We start from the raw sequence: 19411 nt of genomic DNA, 5'->3' as shown, positions 1-19411 counted from the left end.
ACAATGGATTGCAAACAGACTTGGAATTTCTTTTTTCATAAATGCCACTAAACCAATATGGTAGCCTGTCATATACGGTTCTCCATCTGTTGCACAAGAAATCATGTTCCTAATCAGAATACATTAATCCTTAATGTACATTTTGAGCATGTCAGAGATTGATTCTCCATTAATATTTGTTTTTAACTTTTTACAAAAGAGAACCTCTTCATAAACCTTTCCATTTTTGATAAACCATATATATGCGATTACCAATGCCTCATTGTCTCACACAATTGACTCAACCAAATGTATCCCAAATTCTGTTTTTATTTGTAGCTATGTTCCTAGTTGATCCTCAATGTCTTCACTCATTTCGTCAATATGTCACTCTACAGAATTATTACTCAGAGGAATTGATTTTGAGAACAGTGGTGAGCTCTTCTGATTTAGCAGGCATTATTAATCTTTCACCATTGTATGAGATTTTTCACACCTTGCTATCATTTTGGAAATGTTATAATAAGAAATGAGACCAATATCAAGGTCATTTTTAGCTTTTTTTTTGGCAAATGACGAGTGTGCAACTCTTTTCAAATGCTTTTTTTTCATCTCCAGGAATAGAGTAATACCATAAGTAACCTTTTCAGGGTGCCTTTGACGGAAGTGTTTCTGCAATCTTGTGATTTCATGGCTTCTTTAGACAGTACAATATTACAAATAAGACACATGGGGCGTCGCTGATCTGATTGGAATGGAATAAAACCATACTGCATGTATGTAACATTGTATTATCACAGATCCTGCAGTTTCTGTTTTTCAGCAGGATTAGAATTCAAGGCTTCACCACCTTCAGACTCAAAGAGATTGCGCCATACGTATTTATCCATCATTAACGGGGCTAAATTAAAACTAAAAATTAAAACAAACTGGGAATGCCTATCAGATGTGGACGACGGCAGCGAATTGACACGGATGGAACGATGGTAGCGGCACGCAAAGTTGAAGGCGACCAGAGCAGTGAAAAAGATTCAGATTGGAATCTGAATGCAGTCGGGATTGAGTTGGTGTTCCGCATGCTACCTTTATACCATTCCATTTAGCAAGATTGACAAATTATGTAAGGTCTCATAACCCCCAAAGATGGTTCTTGACTGTATATATGAAGCCAAGATCACTCAAGTGGAATCCTTCAGATCAGCAGGTTCATTGATTTGCTCTTTTCACCATTTAGTTCCAGCCAGCGTTGTTATCATTCCACAACCCATTTTCTATAGATCTGTAGAGAAAGCAAGCCTGGGAAGTACAATATGGAGAGCAAGCTGTTGCCCATGTAGCAAGCTCCCCCTCTCCATGCATCTGGTGAACACAAAGGAACTGCAGAGACCGATACAGTTTGGGATCAGCAGCGTTGCAGGAGTTGCCAGTCTGCATTGAATTTAATGTAGGACTCCAGCTCCATTTTTTTTTTACTTTCCCTCGGGGTTTACTCCCAAAGCCTTCTCCATGAGTGGGTATAGCCATGAGGCAGCGGGAATTTGAGATAAGAGTTTTCCGTCTCCTAGATGAGCTGCCAACCACGGCTGATGAGCCCCATTTGCCCGAAGCAACTGATTTTAAGGCACCAGTAACCCTCCTTTGCCCCTTCCCCTGTTAGTAGAAACAGATCCACCACGCTTAGTAGCTAAGCCACGCGTGAAGGCCAGGGGCTGAACTTGGTGGTCAGAAGCTATTTGAGGCGCAAGCCATTGGGGACATTCAGTAGGTAGTGGGAGCTCGTCCCCAGTACCACCCTGGCTATAACGACCTTATGGAACTTTACTTAGTCGACTTACCAACTGTTAAATTGCATGAACTCATTCCACGCTGTGAGTCAAGGGGAACTGTTGGGCACCCTTGTTGCTAATTTATGCATCCCCAATAATGTCTGTTTGGTTGTTACTGTTGGATGAGGTTGCCGAGTTTCAGACAACGAGTGCTCACCACCTGCAGAGCTGTGGTTCTTCATGTGATCCAATGCCACATCTTTTTTTTGGAAGTACCTGCTCTATTAATGGTCTGTCAGGTCTCGTGCCTCAAGTTAGGGTGCCGCTTACTGCCCTCCCAAGAATCTTGAATGCCCTCCCCGACGACTTCTGTTCCCCTAACACCCCCTTGGGACAAACAACAGCCCCGCTGGGAATCAGTGAGTTAGAAGTGCATACTATTGAAAGTTGACTTGCTATTGAAAGTCGGCTTCATCTGGAGTAGGGCAGTTTTGTGCATATGTCTGAGCGACTTGGAGAAGCCCTTCTTAATTTTCAGTAGTAGCCTTTAGCAATTTTATTTCTACTATAAACCTCCACCAAAATGATCTAAACATTGATATTACATCCAAAGTTCATCTGCAGTAAGAGAATATGGTAATAGTTTCAATGGTTGGAATAATGATAGTTCTTACTTTTTCATGGACTGTGGACATAAAGGTCCAACTTTGCTGGATGTTCCTGTGCACACTGAAACTAATACTGCAGGTTTAGATTTGAATTTCAGTAATGATATGTTGCAAGTTCTTGCATTTTCATTATGTAACCCAGCAGATGCAATCTCTACACCCAACTCTTAAAGGGATGTACAACAGGACACTTAAGGCTACAGGAGAGTGTTGCGTTTGAATGATGGATGAAGAGGCCGTACCTTAAGTACTGCATCCATTTATGACCTCAGTACTTGAAGAAAGATATACTGACTTTGGAGGCAGTGTAGAAGAGTTTCACCGGATTAACTCCAGAAATTAAGGGACTAAACATGAGGAGTGGTTGACAATACTAAATGAAATATAGAAGAATGAAAAGGGATCTTATAGAAACAATGGTATGATGAATTAGTAATTAGTAATAGAACAAATTATTGCCCTTGAAGATTATGGAATTGAAAAACTTACTGATTAAATCAATGACATTTATGAGACAGGAATAATACCAGAAAAAATGAAAAATCAGTATTTATCACTCTTCCTAAGAAACCTGGAGCAATAGAATATGAATTACATAGGACCATAAGTTTAATGAGTCAATTCACTAAGATACTTCTAAGAATTTTGATGACAAGAGCTAAAAGTAAGATACAAGCTGAAACAGGTAAAGAAGAATGTGGTTTTGTGAAAGACAAAGGTACAAGAAACAGAATATTGATGTTAAGGATACTATCAGAATGAGCTAATCAAGTGTAAAAAGATTTGTTTGTTTTATCGACTACACAAAAGCATTTGATAAAGTGAAGCACAATAAGTTATTTGAAATATTACAGGAAACTCTAGATCTAGATTCGAAAGACCTCCACCTAATCAGAAATCTACTGAGAACAAACTGCCGCTGTAAGAATAGATGGCGAAGTGAGTCAGTTTATGAAAATCAAGAGAGGCGTTAGACAAGGGTGTGTTTTCTCCCCTGATTTGTTTAATGTGTACAGTGAAACAATATTACAAAAAATAAGAGACATCTTGGGAATCAAAGTTGGCAGTGAAAACATCAAAAATTTCAGATATGCAGATGACATTATGTTAATTGCAAGTATGGAGGAAGAACTACAAAACTTAATTGATATAGTTGTTGAAGAAAGTGCAAAAATGGGTCTATCTATCAATCGCAAAAAGACAGAATGTATGGTGATATCCAAAAAGGAGAATCCTATCTGCAGGCTGAAAATAAATGGGGAAGATATAAAACAAGTAAAGAATTTCTGCTACTTAGGAAGCTGGGTGACATCAGATGGCAGGTGCGACATGGACATCAAAAGAAGAACAGGGATAGCAAAAGATACCCTTACAAGAATGAAGAGTATAATGACCAACACTAAACTAGGCATGACAACCCGCCTCAGAGTACTCAAATGTTACGTTTAACCAGTTATGTTATATGGATCAAAATGTTGGACAATATCTTGTAACATGAGGAAATGAATTGAAGCAGCAGAGATGTGGTTTTTTAGGAGGATGCAAAGAATAACATGGACAAAACAAATATTTAATGAGAATGTCATGAACAGAGGAAGCACAAAAGGAGAAATAATGTATGAGATCATAAAAAGGCAACGTAACTTCATTGGACATGTGATTAGGAAAGAGGAGTTAGAATGCACGGTAATTACGGGAAAGATTGAAGGGAAGAAAGCAAGAGGAAGGCAAAGACAAATGATGATGGATACAGCAGCCAGAGAACTGGAAATGAATACCAATGAATTGATCCACTTGACCCGAAACAGGTGTGTGTGGGCCATGGCAGTCAAAGCTCAATCTGGGCATGGCACCTGATGATAATGATAGAAACAAACACGAGAGAGTTTCTAAGTGCTGGAAATCCAACAGGACACAGAGAGCACACTGGAGGAACTCAGCAGGTCAGGCAGCATTTGTGGAAAAGAATAAACAGGTCGACGTTTTGGGCCGAAACCTTCCTTCAGGACCAAGAAGGAAGGGGGAAGATGCCAGAAATAAAAGGTGTGGGGAGGGATGGTTGAGATAAAAGCAGGAAAGTTGCTTCCACTTGTAAGTGAGACTCGAACTAGGGAATATAGCCTCAAGATTTTGGGGAGTGGATTTAGGAAGGAGATGGGGAGAGAGTAGTAGCATGCCCTTTCCCAGAGAACAGCGAGTCTGGAATTCTCTGTCCAGGATACCTCATTTCATATTTTTATGGCACAGTTAGATTTTTGCAGAGAAGGCGTATTAAGGATTATAGGGAAAGGACAGATAGCTGGAGCTGAATCTATGGTTGGATTAGCCAGGGCCTTACTGAATGGCAGAGCGGGATCAATGGGCCAGATGACCTATTTCTGCTTCTATTTCTTATGCACGCTTCACTGATGGTTAGGAATTTAGAAAGTACCTTAAGGCAGGGGTCTCCAACCTTTCTTGCACTACGGACTGGTTTAATATTGACGATATTCTTGTGGACCGGCTGACGGGGAGGGGGGGTGTTCAAGTTCAACAGTGCATGACAGGGAATGAGGAAGGGTGCAGCTGACTCATATTGTTTCACATCGCCAAATCGTATCGTTTCCTCGCGGCCCGGTGGTTGGGGACCGCTGCCTTAAGGGGTCGGGGGATCTGGACAGGCTGTTGAATAAGACGGATTATTTATGCAAGGGGGACATCTGAACCCTCCAGGAAGAGAGCCAAACACTCCTCACAGGCAATCATCAAGGAAGTCTGTGCAAGGTTATTAGATTAGATTAGATTAGATTAGATTATGAGGACATGCAGTCCTCTTTTATTGTCATTTAGTAATGCATGCATTGAGAAATGATACAATGTTCCTCCAGTGTGATATCACAGAAACACAAGACAGACCAAGACCGAAAAACTGACAAAAACCACATAATGATAACATATAGTTACGACAGTGCAAAGCATTACTGTAATTTGATAGAAGAACAGACCATGGGCATGGTAAAAAAAAGCCTCAAAGTCTCTCGAAAGTCCCATCATCTCACACAGACGGTAGAAGGAAGAAAAACTCTCCCTGCCATGAGCTTCCAGCACCGCAAACTTGCCGATGCAGCATCCTAGAAGCATCCGACCACAGTCCGACTCTGAGTCCGTCTGAAAACTTCGAGCCTCCGACCAACCCTCCGACACCGAGCACTGAGCACCATCTCTGCCGAGCGCTTCGACCCCAACCCCGGCCGCCAGCAACAGGCAGAGCCGAGGATTTGGGGCTTTCTCCTCTGGAGATTCTCGGTCGCACAGTAGCAGCGGCAGCGAACCGGGCATTTCAGAAGTTTCTCCAGATGTTCCTCCGTGCTTCTCACGTCTGTCTCCATCAAATCAGAATTGTGCACGGCACCCTACTTACAAGTACTGATATCATTCACCGGAGAGGCCGCGCGTGCTGCGTCGCGTCGCCATCTTCTCCTCCCTCTATGACAGCACTCTATGAATGCCTGGATGATGGTTCAGTCTGTAATGTCAACTGCCTACACCTGCTCTGTTGGACTGAAGGAGGATTGGTGTGGAGTTTAGGTGATCTCCCTACTGCAGATATGAACAGCAAAATGTGTGTTGTGCTAAAACTCAGCAGCAGCAGCCTGGAATGGTCCTGAAGTTTGAAAGCTGAGCATGATATTGAACTTTGTGGACAAAACGATCAGGGACAAATGAGGTGGTACTTGAGAATGAAGGCTGCACGCTGCATCTGACACTCCTTCTCAGAATATCAGTGCCCTTTAGCAGGCCAGTGTAGAGTGGAAGGTTAGATGAGCTCGCATCTGACTGCAAGCTCACCTCAGACTTCTGGGTTTGATGCTTCTTACGTGAAAGTTCGAAATGTCAAATTACAATAGCGGGTAGCCTACGGTTCACTGTGGAACTGTTGAGAGAAGGTAAGTTTAATCCTGGCCATTGGTTCTTCCTGAAGGCATTTACTGTTGATGAAAGAGAATGTCAATCTATTTTCATTATGAATCGATTTGATCAGTGGAGTTGCCTTCCTTATCTCTATTGATCTTTAAAGAGGGATTCTGTTTTTCATATTTATCTGAAAAGGAAGTATTCCTCCTACCCATCACACACTGGAAATCTCCACAGGAGTGTTTTTGTTGCTATTGCCTCTAGGTTGTTTGAATCCTAATCATTTTTTTCCAATTTAAATCAGTCACAATATTAACTTAATAGTATTTATCAAAATCTGGAGGCTTGCCCTTTTAAGATTACAAAGGAATTGCCAGATTTTCTCAGAGTGCCAGCTACACCACCAGAAATTCACATGAAACAAACGTGCTTTATTCAGAAAATGGCTTTTAAAGGATCAAGTGGAGGAGAATAGGAACGCTTTATAAAAGGTGATGTGCCTGGTTCATCTCACCGGATTTCACTCAATGAACATGAGCACTGTTTAAAAAGTGCTAGACATGTTTATTCTTCAGTTGTTCTGGAAAAAACTGGTAAACCATTATAAGCACCATATCGTACTTAACTAGAATACGCAATCAACTAAATACCTAATTGTTGTAGCTCGATTCCCATCAAAGCCTTCATGGATGGTGTCTTGTGGAACATTTCCTGCAACTTTTAGTAAACCTACTATGGCAGGGGTTTTATTTGTCAGCACCGGCTTTTGAAAAAGCCCGTACTAAGGTGTATATTTAATAGTTTCACCACTTGGGTAGTTGTGTATTGCAATGAGAAAACAAGCATCTAACACAAGGCTTTGTAATGGATTGGCTGCCAGCCATGCCTAATGTAAGAAATAATGCCTGAAATAATTTCTTGTCCATACTTGTTTGAATGGACCAAAAGGAGAAAAACAATGTCAGGAAAACAGGGTTTGTTCAGAATAATAACACAAAACACTGATCACCCTGCAAGTCCATGGTTATTAATAGATTGTACATTGAAGTGGCATTTAACATGATATAAAAGCAGTTCTGAAAATGTCAAGAAGAAAATAATTGAAGTATTAAAATTTATTTTATCAATCAAAACTTTGCAGATAATTAAAAGTGAACAACACCTTAGTGGTAAAATAATGTATTCTGGAGTACTTACTTTTATGATGAAGGATGACCCTGTAGATTTTATTTTAATTTTATTGAGAGATGCTGTACGGTAACAGAGCCTTGTGGCCCGATGAGCCTACATAACCCAACTAAACCCATGTAACCAATTAACCTGCTAACCCACACATCTTTGGAATGTGTGGGGAAACACACACAATCACATGGAGATCCTTAGTCCTTACAGAGAGTGGTGGAAAGGCTCATGCAGGATTTGCAAAATTTGCCAGAGGTTGGATAGGAGTCACTTGATGGAGCGGTAGATGGGTTGTTTGGGAGGTTAACATCTCCTTCTCCCACTCTTCATCCTCCTATCATAGAGGCTGAAAGGGCTCAGCCTTCCAAGATGCCCTTCACCATTTTCAGCAATGATGCATCAAGGATTCCCATGAACAAGAGTGAATAACTTCACTCACCCCAACACTGAACAGATTCTACAACCTGTGGACTGAACTTTCAAGGATTCTACAACTCATGTTCTCAATATTTATTACTTATTTATGATTACTAATTTGCTTTTTTTGTATTTGCACAACTTGTCTTGTGCACATTGATTGTTTGTCCATCTTTGTGTGCAGCTTTTCATTGTTTGTACTGAGTTCTTTATACTTACTGTGAATGTTTGTAAGAAAATGAATCGCAGGGTAGAATATGCTGACATATAATGTACTTTGATATTGAATTTACTTTGAACTTGAATCTAAAGAAGATGCTTCTCTATGGAGACGCTAAGGGCATCCTTGAAGTTTCCTTTGTCCTCCAGGATGTCTCTTGCTGTACCTAGTTCAGATGTCTAATGTTAACCATGTGGACAATGTGATCCATTGTTGGGGATGTCTGAGTGTATATAGAGCCTCTCACTGGCCAGAGAGAGAGGACTAAAGTTAGCCTATTGAAGATAATAAAATATTTTACAGAGAGAATGCAGAGACGTGCCTGATTTAGGTTGTTTTTGTTTCCAAAGCAAAAAGGAGCACAGGGACCACAGAGTGTGTTAAAGTTCAAACAAAAATTATATCTGGTAGCTGGGCAAATCTGCCAGTCTGTATTCTCAGGAGTGAAGAATGTTAAGATATTTTGATCTTGGTGTTAGGATTTTAAGAAGGCATAGAGATAGATAGGGCAAAACATTTTCCATTGGTCAGTGATTTGAATATGGAGGATTCCAGATTCAAGGTGGTTAGGGAAGAAATCTTGCCTTACAAGCCGGTGGGTGTGGAACCTTAATGAAAGAAACTGATTCTAGTTCAGTCAATGCGTTTACATTGAGAGATTTTTGACTATTCAAGGTAGGACAAGGCAACTGAATAAAGTCAAGGCCAGGATCAGCCCTGATGTGGCAAACTGCAGCTGAACGGCCCACTCTGGTCCCCAGGAGTGTTCAATAGAACACACGGTGAGATTGGTTTGTTACTGTTTGTCTGAGTTTTGTTAGAGTGGGACTTGGCTGCATCATTTAAGCTCCGACTAAACACATGTTTATGTTGATGGCATTGTGAGGCAGTATTGGGCAAGTCCATGTTCCTAACAGTCCGACTAAAATGGAATCCTGAGCAACATTTCAACCCAAAACATGGACAGTTCTCTTCCTCCATAGATGCTGCTTGATCTGCTGAGTTCAAAGTGCATAGTAAATTTTATTATCAAATGACATATCTGTCGCCATATACAGCCCTGAGATTCATTTAACAGGATCAATGAAAGATCATACAGCGTATAGAAGACAACAAACTGTGCAAATGCTAATATAAATAAATAGCAATAAGATTTGAGAATATAAGATAACAAAATGAAGAGTGCTTAAAGTGAGATCATTGGTGTGGGAACATCTCAATGGATGGGCAAGTGAGTGTGTTGCTCAAGAGCGGATGGTTGTGGTGTAGTAACTGTTCTTGAACCTGGTGGTGCTAGTCCGGAGGCTCTTGTACTTTCTACCTGATGACAGCAGCAAGAAAAGAGTATGACCTGGGTGGTGGGGATCTCCGGTGATGCATGCTGCTTTCCTATCACAGGGTTTCAAGTAGATAATCTCAGTGGTTGGCAAGGCTTTAGCCATGATGTACTGCGCCAAATCCATTACCGTTTGTAGGATTTTCCATTCAGGAGCAGTGGTGCTCCCAAACCAGGTTGTCACACAGCCAGTCAATATACTCCCCACTACACATCTATGGAAGTTTGTCAAACTTTTAGATGTCATGCCCAATCTCTGCAGACTCCTAAGGAATTCCTATATGAGACTTGATTTTTCTTTAACTTCTTGTGACCTGATGAAGGGTCTGGACCCAAAATATCGACTGTTAATCCCCCCTCCATCCATGATGCCTGACTTGCTGAAACCCTCCAGCGTTTTGTGTGTGCTCAGGATTTCCAGTAGCTGCAGAATCTTTTGTCATTGTTGCCAAGATAATGTTCACTGCTGAGGTGTAAAAAAACACTTATTCTGACACTTGGTAAACTAAAAATCCTTACGAAAGGCACGACATTCAGGGCGTTTTGAATATACTCGTAGCACACATCCACCCTCCCCAGAAGGACTTGCCCATCGTCACATCTGGTACAGCGCTAAATGCATAGGGGTGGAAACTGTTGTAGGTGTAGGTGAGAGCTCGGTACATTAGCTATCTGAAGAAAGAGATACCTAATTGCAGTGTCCGGCAAAGGGCGTTGGTCCCGAGACTCCACAATTGCCCTCATTAGCAGAGAACATACGCTCTCAACCCCACCCGTAATGGCATCTCGAATGATTAAAGTGGCCGTGACTGCGGGCGGAGGAGCGGAGCAGTCATTCTAAACTGGCGTGACCACAGAGCACGCAGCAAGTTCAACCCGACTGCGAACAGCGAGAGGTGTTCTGCGCTGTCAGCGACGCCGGCGCGGAGCTCCCCGATCCCCGGGTACGCTATTACTCGTAACTTTCTCCCGAAGACTGGGAACTTGAAAAAGTTGTTGGTCCATCAGCAATAAACCAAAGGGAGTCCGACCCCTGGGTTAAGTCCACGATTAGAACAAACAAGTTTTCCAATTTTAGGTAAGAATCCTTCCGGCAGTCAGTTAAAAGGACCACACATCAAAGTTGCTGGTGAACGCAGCAGGCCAGGCAGCATCTGCAGGAAGAGGTTACAGTCGACGTTTCAGGCCGAGACCCTTCATACATAGTTTCAGGCCGAGACCCTTCGGCCTGAAACGTCCACTGCACCTCTTCCTACAGATGCTGCCTGGCCTGCTGCGTTCACCAGCAACTTTGATGTGTGTTGCTTGAATTTCCAGCATCTGCAGAATTCCTGTTGTTTGCAGTTAAAAGGACTGCAGGTTCATTCGGATTAACTGCTCACCCTGTGTTTTCTCCCCTATAGCCGAGAGAAGCTGGCCCTTTTCCACCAGCAGATCCGCGCAGTTTCCGACCATGATCTGTGTGAGCACTATGAGGAACTGATTTACGGGTTGATTAAAGACAGTAGGATCCAAACCCTGGAGACCGATAATTTGGAACTGGCACTCAAAAGGTAAGGGGCAGGGAATGGGTTAACTCTACTTTTGTGAGTTTGAACGTCAGCACTAAATAATTTTCCAAGAATATGAGCAGGTGGTTTGGTTTAACTTGAGCTGGAATTACAGTTGCAGTGATTACAACGTGATTTTAAAATACTGTATTTATGGGTCAGACAGCATCTGTAGAGGGCAATAGCCCGCTTTTCAGGTGGAGACTCCTAGAGTGATGAAGGGTTCTGTCCCAAAATGTCCACTGTCCATTTGTGCCCGTGGACGCTGGTCACCCCTCTGAACTCCAAAACTTCCCTTTTGCAGTGGCTTGTGTCTTTAGTCAATTCTCCCTCAGCTTGTAAACTATGTGTATGTACATTAGGTTATGTTAGTATGTGTGTGGCTTCCTAACAAACAAAGCCCCTATGACATTGAATGTACCAAGTTACAAAACAGATAAAGAAACAGGCAGGGGGTAGGTAGCCATGTGTTCTCTTCACTCTGGCCTCTGTTCATCAAGGTCATTGTGATTTTTCAGCTTCACTGTCATTCATGCACTCATGGAGAAAATATAATTGCTCTGGCATGGAAGCTTCACGACATGGTGAAGGTCTCCCAGTGGCGAGCTTCTTTGAGTGTTGCTCACCCAAAGTTGTTGAGGATGATGGTGAATACAGGTAGCTTGGGTTGAGGCTTCTGATGTTGCAGTGTTCACTGAGCTTGGTAATTAACTTGTAGATGTTTCATCACCAGCCGAGGTGACATCCTCAGTGCACAGTTGTTCAGTGTCATTTCCGAGCTTTAACCCCAAATCGCTTGGCTTCCTTTTACTAAATTTGGCAACAACCTACTTATATAATATTAATTGTATGACTCTAGGCAGTGTGGAGGATCTGAGAGATCCTGGGTCCGTGTCCATAGGACACTCAAAGCTGCTGCGCAGGTTGACAGTGTTGTTAAGAAGGCATTTGGTGCGTTGACCTTCGTCAACCGTGGGATTGAGTTCAAGAGTCATGAGGTAATGTTACAGCTACAAAAGACCGTAGTCAGACCCCAATCGGAGTACTGTGTTTGGAAAGACTGGGTGACAACCGCGAAAAGAGTGGTGACGACTGGAGAGTCAGTGACAGCCCAGAGAGACGGTAACCAGGGCAGAACGGGCTGGCAACCCAATCTGTGTCCTCTGAGAGGAGGACCCCCCACAAAAGCTACAAAGAATCTAAGGAAAAGATACCCCCAGGGGTGCCCGAGAAGGGGGGAGGATGAGCACCCCAGTCGGATGGACACAACGACATCAGACCCAGGCAATGAACAAATGACGATGAGGAAGCAGTGTGGATGTGGCAAGATCTGCAAGAACGATCGTGGCTTGAAGATCCACCAAGCAAGGATGAAGTGTTTGGCGGGAGCAGGAGCAGCACAACGCGCAGGTGTCCAACCTGGTGAGACGAAGGAGGGGCCAGGCCAGGAGTCACCCCATAGTGTCCGAAACCTCCAAGTGTTGCAAACTAATCCCTTTAACATGAAGTCTAACAGGAGGTGGATCAAATGGCCTGTAGCTAACATGACTTCACTGTGGAAGCAGTTTAATGAAGATGTTAACCAAATTCTGGAGGCAACAGCGAAGGGTGGGGTTGATAGGAAACTGCAAGCCATGACAACGATTATTGTCAGTATCGCAGCTGAACGGTTCGGAGAAGAGGAGAAGGAAGGCTCCAAAACATCTTACTCAAAGAACCAAAGAGCATTGCGGATCCACAACCTCAGGCAGGAGATGAAAGCGCTGAAGTCCCAATACAAGGAGGCAGGAGAAGAGGAGCATATTAGCTTGGCCCAGCTGATGTGCATACTACAAAAGAAGATCAGGGTCCTCCGCCGGGCAGAGTGGCATCGGAGGCGGGGTCGTGAAAGGGCCCGAAAACATGCTGCCTTTATCGCCAACCCCTTCAAGTTCACCAAGGAGTTGCTGGGGGAGAAGTGCAGTGGGAAACTGACCTGCTCGCAGGAAGAAATAGACCAACATCTGAAGAAGATATATAATGATCCTGAAAGAGAGCAGGAGTTGGGAGAGTGCGACGTCCTAATAGACCCACCTAAACTGGATGTGCAGTTGGACATGTCAGAGCTGCAACTAAAGGAAGTCAGAGAGGTCGTCCGCAAAGCAAGGGCAAGCTTGGCTCCAGGACCAAGCAACACCTCGTACAAAGTGTACAAGAATTGCCTCAAACTCCTGCTGCATCTGTGCAAGATCCTGAGAACCTTTTGGAGAAGGGGGAAAATCCCAGAACAGTGGAGAGTGGCTGAAGGGGTGTGGATCCCGAAGGAGGAAAATGCCACCCAGATAGATCAGTCTTGCATCATCTCCCTGCTGTGTGTCGAGGCAAAGATCTTCTTCAGTGCACTTACTAACTGGCTGTGCACCTACCTAGCAAAGAACACCTATATTGACACATCAGTCCAGAAGGGTGGCATTTCAGGGATGCCGGGCTGTCTGGAGCACATCGGTGTGGTGACACAGCTCATCAGGGAGGCTAGAGAGAACAAGGGCAACCTGTCAGTGTTGTGGCTCGACCTGGCAAATGCATATGGCTCCATTCCGCACAAGCTGGTGCAGCTCAGACTGACCAAATATCACGTCCCCAGCAGAATCAGAGACCTTATCGCTGACTATTACAGCAACTTCAGGATGAGGGTCTCTTCAGGAGCAATTATATCAACCTGGCACAAGGTGGAGATCGGCATCATCACAGGGTGCACTATCTCAGTGACACTGTTCTCCCTAGCCATGAACATGCTCACTAAGTCTGCTGAACCAGAGTGCAGAGGGCCCAGAATGAATTCCGCTCAATGGCAACCACCTATCAGGGCATTCAGGGACGACCTCACAGTCACAACAGAATCAGTCCCAGGCTTCCGGGGGATACCATAAGGGCTCGAAAAGCTGGAGGAGTGGGCCCGGATGCGTTTCAAACCCGCCAGATCAAGATCGATGGTGCTGAAGAAAGGGAAGGTGGAGAACAAGTTCTGGTTCAGCACCACAGGCACAGCCATCCCAACCATCACAGAAAAGCCAGTCAAGAGCTTAGGCAAAGTTTTTGACAGCTCTTTAAGGGACACAACATCCATTCAGGCAACCTTCACCGAGTTGGATGGCTGGCTGAAATCTGTGGACAAGTCTGGCCTACCTGGGAAGTTTAAAGCCTGGGCTTATCAGCATGGCATTCTTCCCAGAATCCTGTGGCCCCTCCTCATCTATGCAGTTCCAATCTCGACAGTTGAAAACTTAGAGAGGAGGGTTAGCAACCACCTCAGAAGATGGCTGGGGCTGCCAAAGAGCCTGAGCAGCATCACACTCTATGGACACCACAACAAACTGCAACTGCCCTTCAAATCCTTGGAGGAAGAATTCAAGGTAACAAGAGCCAGAGAAGTGCTACAGTATAGGGACTCAAGTGACCCGAAGGTGGCTAGAGCAGGGATCCAAGTAAGTACTGGCAGGAAGTGGAGGGCAGAGGAAGCTGTTCAGGAGGCAGAGGCGAGGCTGCGTCACAGGAGGCTGGTGGGAGTGGTCACACGAGGCCGAGTTGGGCTAGGATCCTTTCCAACTCCCCAAATGGACACCAGAGGGAAGGAAAGGCGTTGTCTAGTTCAGGAGGAGGGGAGAGCAGTAGTGGAGGAGATGAGAGCCTGCAAGGTGGTGGAAATGAAGCAACAGGGAGCTTGGACAAGATGGGAGAATGCGGTTGAGAGGAAAGTGACCTGGGCTGATCTTTGGAAAGCCGAACCACACCACATCCAATTTCTCATCCAGGCAGTGTACGATGTGCTTCCAAGTCCATCAAACCTGCACACATGGGGCAAGGCAGAGTCATCTGCGTGCCCACTGTGCTCCAAGCGAGGAACCCTGGAGCACATCCTCAGCAGCTGTGCAAGGGCACTTGGTGAGGGACAGTACAGGTGGAGACATGATCAGGTCCTGAAGACCATCGCTGAAGCCGTCAGCGCAGGAGTTGAGTGGGCGAAGCGGTCCCAACCCTCCAAGCAGTCCATTGCCTTTGTCAGAGCTGGGGAGCAGCCAATACCTGCCAAAAGAACATCTGCAGGCATTCTGACCTCTGCAAGGGACTGGCAGCTGTTGGTGGACCTCGAAGGGCAGATGAAGTTCCCCAACCATATCGCAGCCACCACCCTGCAACCAGACATTGTCCTAGTGTCTGAGTCAACTAAGCAAGTGGTGCTGCTGGAGCTGACAGTCCCATGGGAAGATAGCTTGGAAGAGGCCTTTGAAAGGAAGCTCTCCAAGTACGCAGGACTGGTCAGCAACTGTCAGCAGGCTGGATGGAGAGTGAGGTGTCTCCCAGTGGAGGTTGGTTGTAGGGGATTCGTAGCCCGTTCCTTAGTTAGAGCCTTCAACATTTTGGGCATCGAGGGAGAGAGGAAGAGGAGAGCCATCCGCAGTACCACCGATGTGGTAGAGAGGGCCTCAAGATGGCTGTGGCTCAAAAGAGGGGAGCCATGGAGTCATAAGTAGCTAGCCATCTGGACACAAGCTGGGGTCTGATCAGCCCCGGCTGGGTCACCTGGAGGAGGTTTTATGATGTTGAAAGACCCAAAACACCTGATGATTCCAGGAACATCACTGAAGATGTGTCCAGAAGCATCAACAGACGTATGTACACAGCTTCAGTTCTGGTCACCTTACCACAGGAAGGATGTGGATACTATGGAGAGAGTGTAGAGGAGATTTACAAGGATGATGCCTGGATTGGTGAGCATGACTTATGAGAAAAGGTTGAGCGACAGAGAGTGAGAGGTGACCTGATAGAAGTGTGTAAGATGATGAGAGGCATTGATCATGTTTTTTCCCAGGGCTGAAATGTCTAACACTAGGGAACACAGTTTTAAGGTGCTTGGAAATAGGTACAAGGGGGTTGTCAGAGGTAAGTTTTTCACACAGCAGTGGTGGATACGTGGAATGCACTGCCAGCAATGGCAGATACAATAGGGTCTTTTAAGAGGTTCTTAGATGGGTACATGGAGCTTAGAAAAATAGAGGGCTGCACAGTCGGGAAATTCTAGGCAGTTTCTAGAGTAGGTTACATGGTCGGCACAACATTGTTGGCTGAAGGGCCTGTAATGTGCTGTAGATTTCTATGTTCTATGTTCATGTAACACTAGACATTATGTTAACCAGGTGTCTTGTAGGACAGCAGCTCCATCAAAGCTTGATACTTTGTTGAAGAAATGTTTACCAGCTCTTTGATAAAACAAGTAACTGGACTAATGATGGGTGACCAAGTTGGCCAAGGTATTTGGAGCAAAGTATAAGGGGGTATGTCAGAGGCAAGTGTTTTTTACATAGAGAATGGTGGGTGAATGGAATGCCCTGTCAGGGATGGTGCTAGAGGCAGATACGTTAAAAAAACTCTGAGATAGGCATATGGATGGTAGAAAAATGGAAGGATATGTAGGAGGGAAGAATTAGGTTGATCTTAGAGTAGGTTAAGAGGTCAGCACAATTTTGTGGGCTGAATAAGGCCTGTGGTGTTATGTTCTACAGTGGAAATGTTTCAATTTGTCAAGTCAAGTCAAGTTTATTGTCATTTTGACCATAAGCTATTGGTACAGTACTGTTCACTGAGTTGCTACTTTTTCTGTTCTGTTAAAATCTGATTACCTGTCGGATCCTTTGTAGAAAACCAAAGTTGTGAAGATCAGACATGCCCAGTGTGGTATGGGATAGTAAATTAATAACAGGGAATGGTGAATTCTTGGTTCTGTAGCAGAGTGAGAGAGAGGGGGTGGATGAGCATGTCGTAGTGAGATAAAAGGGGCCCCTACAGTGTTGGTATCAGGCAGTGAAGGGTTTACTGTCCTCCAGTACAACCAGTGTGTGTTCATGGGTTGTATTGCGCATCATGTGCAAAACGGAAATGATGTCATTAATTACATGAATTTTAAACTATCACCAAGTCTCATGAGACGGTATTGGGTGAGAGAATGTTTTAAAGAGCTTGTAGATATATTAACCGGACTGATTTTCTATATAACATTTAGATCTCAGTGGGCCAAATTCTGTTGCCAAAGTCAAATGCTGGAGACACTCAGCATCTGGGGTGCAACTGTGGAAAGGGAAACAGAGCCAGCCCTTTAGATCTGCACCACATCTGCACTCTACGCACAGTAGCTGCTGACCTACTGAGTGCTTACACCAGCATCTGCATTGTTTTTAATATTTGCTTCCATAACATACTAGGAAATAATAATAATACAGTACACTAGAAATAATCAGCAGGGCAAGCAGCTTCTTTGGTGGGAGAAACAGAATTAATGTTTTGGGTCAATAACTTTTCTTTTACTGAGTAAGTTCCTTCCTTTGAACCTATGCTACGCAGAGTGGTGCATCAACCCAGTTGTTTCAATGATTATTCTCCACCTGGAGAATATGGAAGAGAAGCTTAAATGTTATTACTTTAATAATTTTATTGATTTATACATTATAATTTTGGGTAAAAATTAATGAAAAAATATTTTAAATGGCTGTAATATTGAAAGAGTTTTAAAAACCATGGTGAGATGATGTTTGGCTGCTTTTTGCTAAGAGATTAAGCTCTTTTTCCAGCTTGGCTTTCTGCCATGAGCTGTTAGGGCCAGTACTCAGTCATATATTATCTGACTTGTTTGTGTCTTGCTGCTTGCCCACCAGGTGTGAGGGAAAGTGGGGAGTCTGGGCAATTTTTGCTCCAAGACCCTGGATCAAACAAAGTAAATGTTTGTGGAAAGTTATCTTTTTTAAAAAAAAATATTTGAGGTTTTCTCTCATAATGCTATTAGAGGGCCAGTGACCCAGCTTCAATTCTGCCGCTGTCTGTTAGAAGATTTTACATCCTCTCCATAATTGTGTGGGATTCCTCGGAGTGCTCTGGCTTCATCCCTGTCTAAAGAGGTTGATAGGTTAATTGGTTACTGTAAATTGTCCCATGATTAGGCTAAGATTAAATTGGTGGATTACTGGGTGGCTCGGCTCAAAAGGCCACCTCTGTGCTGTGTGTCAACAAATAAATAAATAATTTCCCTTCTGATCTTTTTTCTTCTCATTCGCATCAACTCTTCCAGCTTTACCACTCATCTTTACCTCGGCCAATTTGCAGTGTGATTAACTACCCAAAGTGCATATCTCAGGGTATGTGAGAGGACACCAGACCACTCAAGGGGAAACACACACAACTCTGCAGAGATTGTGCAAATTCCACACCGATGGAATTGCAGATTGCTGCCATTGCAAGAAAGCAACTCTAAAAGTTCACTTCTTTATACTAGCTATCTCCCCTGCTGCCATTTCAGTCCAGGTGATGGGTCGCAACTTGGAATATTGGACTGTCCATTTCCCTCCACAGATGCTGCCTGACTTGCTGAGTTCCTCTAGCAGCTCTCCTGTTGCTCCAGATTCCTGCCTCTGCAGTTGCTTGTGTCTTTGAATGCTACTAGCTGCTCGGCTGTAGTCACCCAAATCAATTAGAATAGATCTGTTCTGTAAATTACATTGTCTGTAAGTAGGTGCTTGATGGACAGTGTGGATTTAGCCGGCTGAAGGACTTTCTTGCTCATACTGTATGATTCTATGAAGTATGTCTAGTAGTTCTGACTATATCTATTTCCTGTGATAGAGCAATTTGAAAGGTTTTACAAGGTCCTTGTATGTACTTTTTCATTAATTCTATTGTATTTCTTTGTTCTACAACAAATGCCTGCAAGAAAATGAATCTCAGGATTGTATATGGTGACATATAGGTACTTGGATAATAAACTTTCTTTGAAATGTTAGGATAGGTCTTGGCAATGTTGATTATGGAGGGGATATTTAACTTTGTTGGAGAATATAGAATTATGAATTACAAACAAATTTTAAAGGGCTGTTCAGTTAAGATTGAGGTGATGTAACATCTTTTTTCTGAGGATTGAGAGATTTTGGAACTTGGTTCCTCAAAGGGTGGTGGAAGAATCGTCTTGAAGATTAAGTCAGTGGTAAATAGACTGACAAAAACAGTTGTATGCAAAAGTTCAGTGGTGGGCAGAAAAGTGGGTTTGAGATTACATTCAGTTGAATTTGATCTGACTGAATGGTAAAACTGATTTATTGGGCCAAGAGACCTGTTCGTCTCCTAATTGGTTTATGACTGACTGCAATAACTGTATTAAGCTGGAAGCTTTGTCTTATAGTCCTGATTTTATATAGTCTTCAATTTAAAGATCAATTGTGAAGAACAGTGATAACTACTTTGAGAGTGACACTGCCCATCCCTATTTGTTTATTCACTTTCCTGTGTTGGAGCAGCTTGAAAAGTTTTGCAAGTTCCTTGCGGGGAAAAGAAACTTGAAATCTGGTGAAGTGGTTGACAGCTGCAAATCACCATGTCAA

At 43.7% G+C, this 19411-nt stretch overlaps 1 protein-coding gene across 3 annotated transcripts in view; it reads left to right on the top strand.

Annotated features, from left to right (window-relative positions):
• rasef2 (RAS and EF-hand domain containing 2) overlaps positions 1-19411 on the top strand; it is a 91109-nt gene that overhangs the window by 24907 nt on the left and 46791 nt on the right. For 2 of the 3 annotated variants that reach the window (XM_072278306.1, XM_072278304.1), the window contains exon 2: positions 10866-11015. The exons of the other annotated variant lie outside the window; for it this stretch is intronic. In XM_072278306.1, the coding sequence (XP_072134407.1) occupies positions 10866-11015 (150 nt within the window). The remainder of the gene's footprint in view (positions 1-10865; positions 11016-19411) is intronic. 3 annotated transcript variants of the gene reach the window in all.

This window comes from Mobula birostris, chromosome 14, assembly GCF_030028105.1.
Source record: "Mobula birostris isolate sMobBir1 chromosome 14, sMobBir1.hap1, whole genome shotgun sequence".
Lineage (NCBI taxonomy): Eukaryota > Metazoa > Chordata > Chondrichthyes > Myliobatiformes > Myliobatidae > Mobula > Mobula birostris.
The sequence above is the reverse complement of the archived record's forward strand: the minus strand, read 5'-3'. Positions and strand labels throughout refer to the sequence as shown.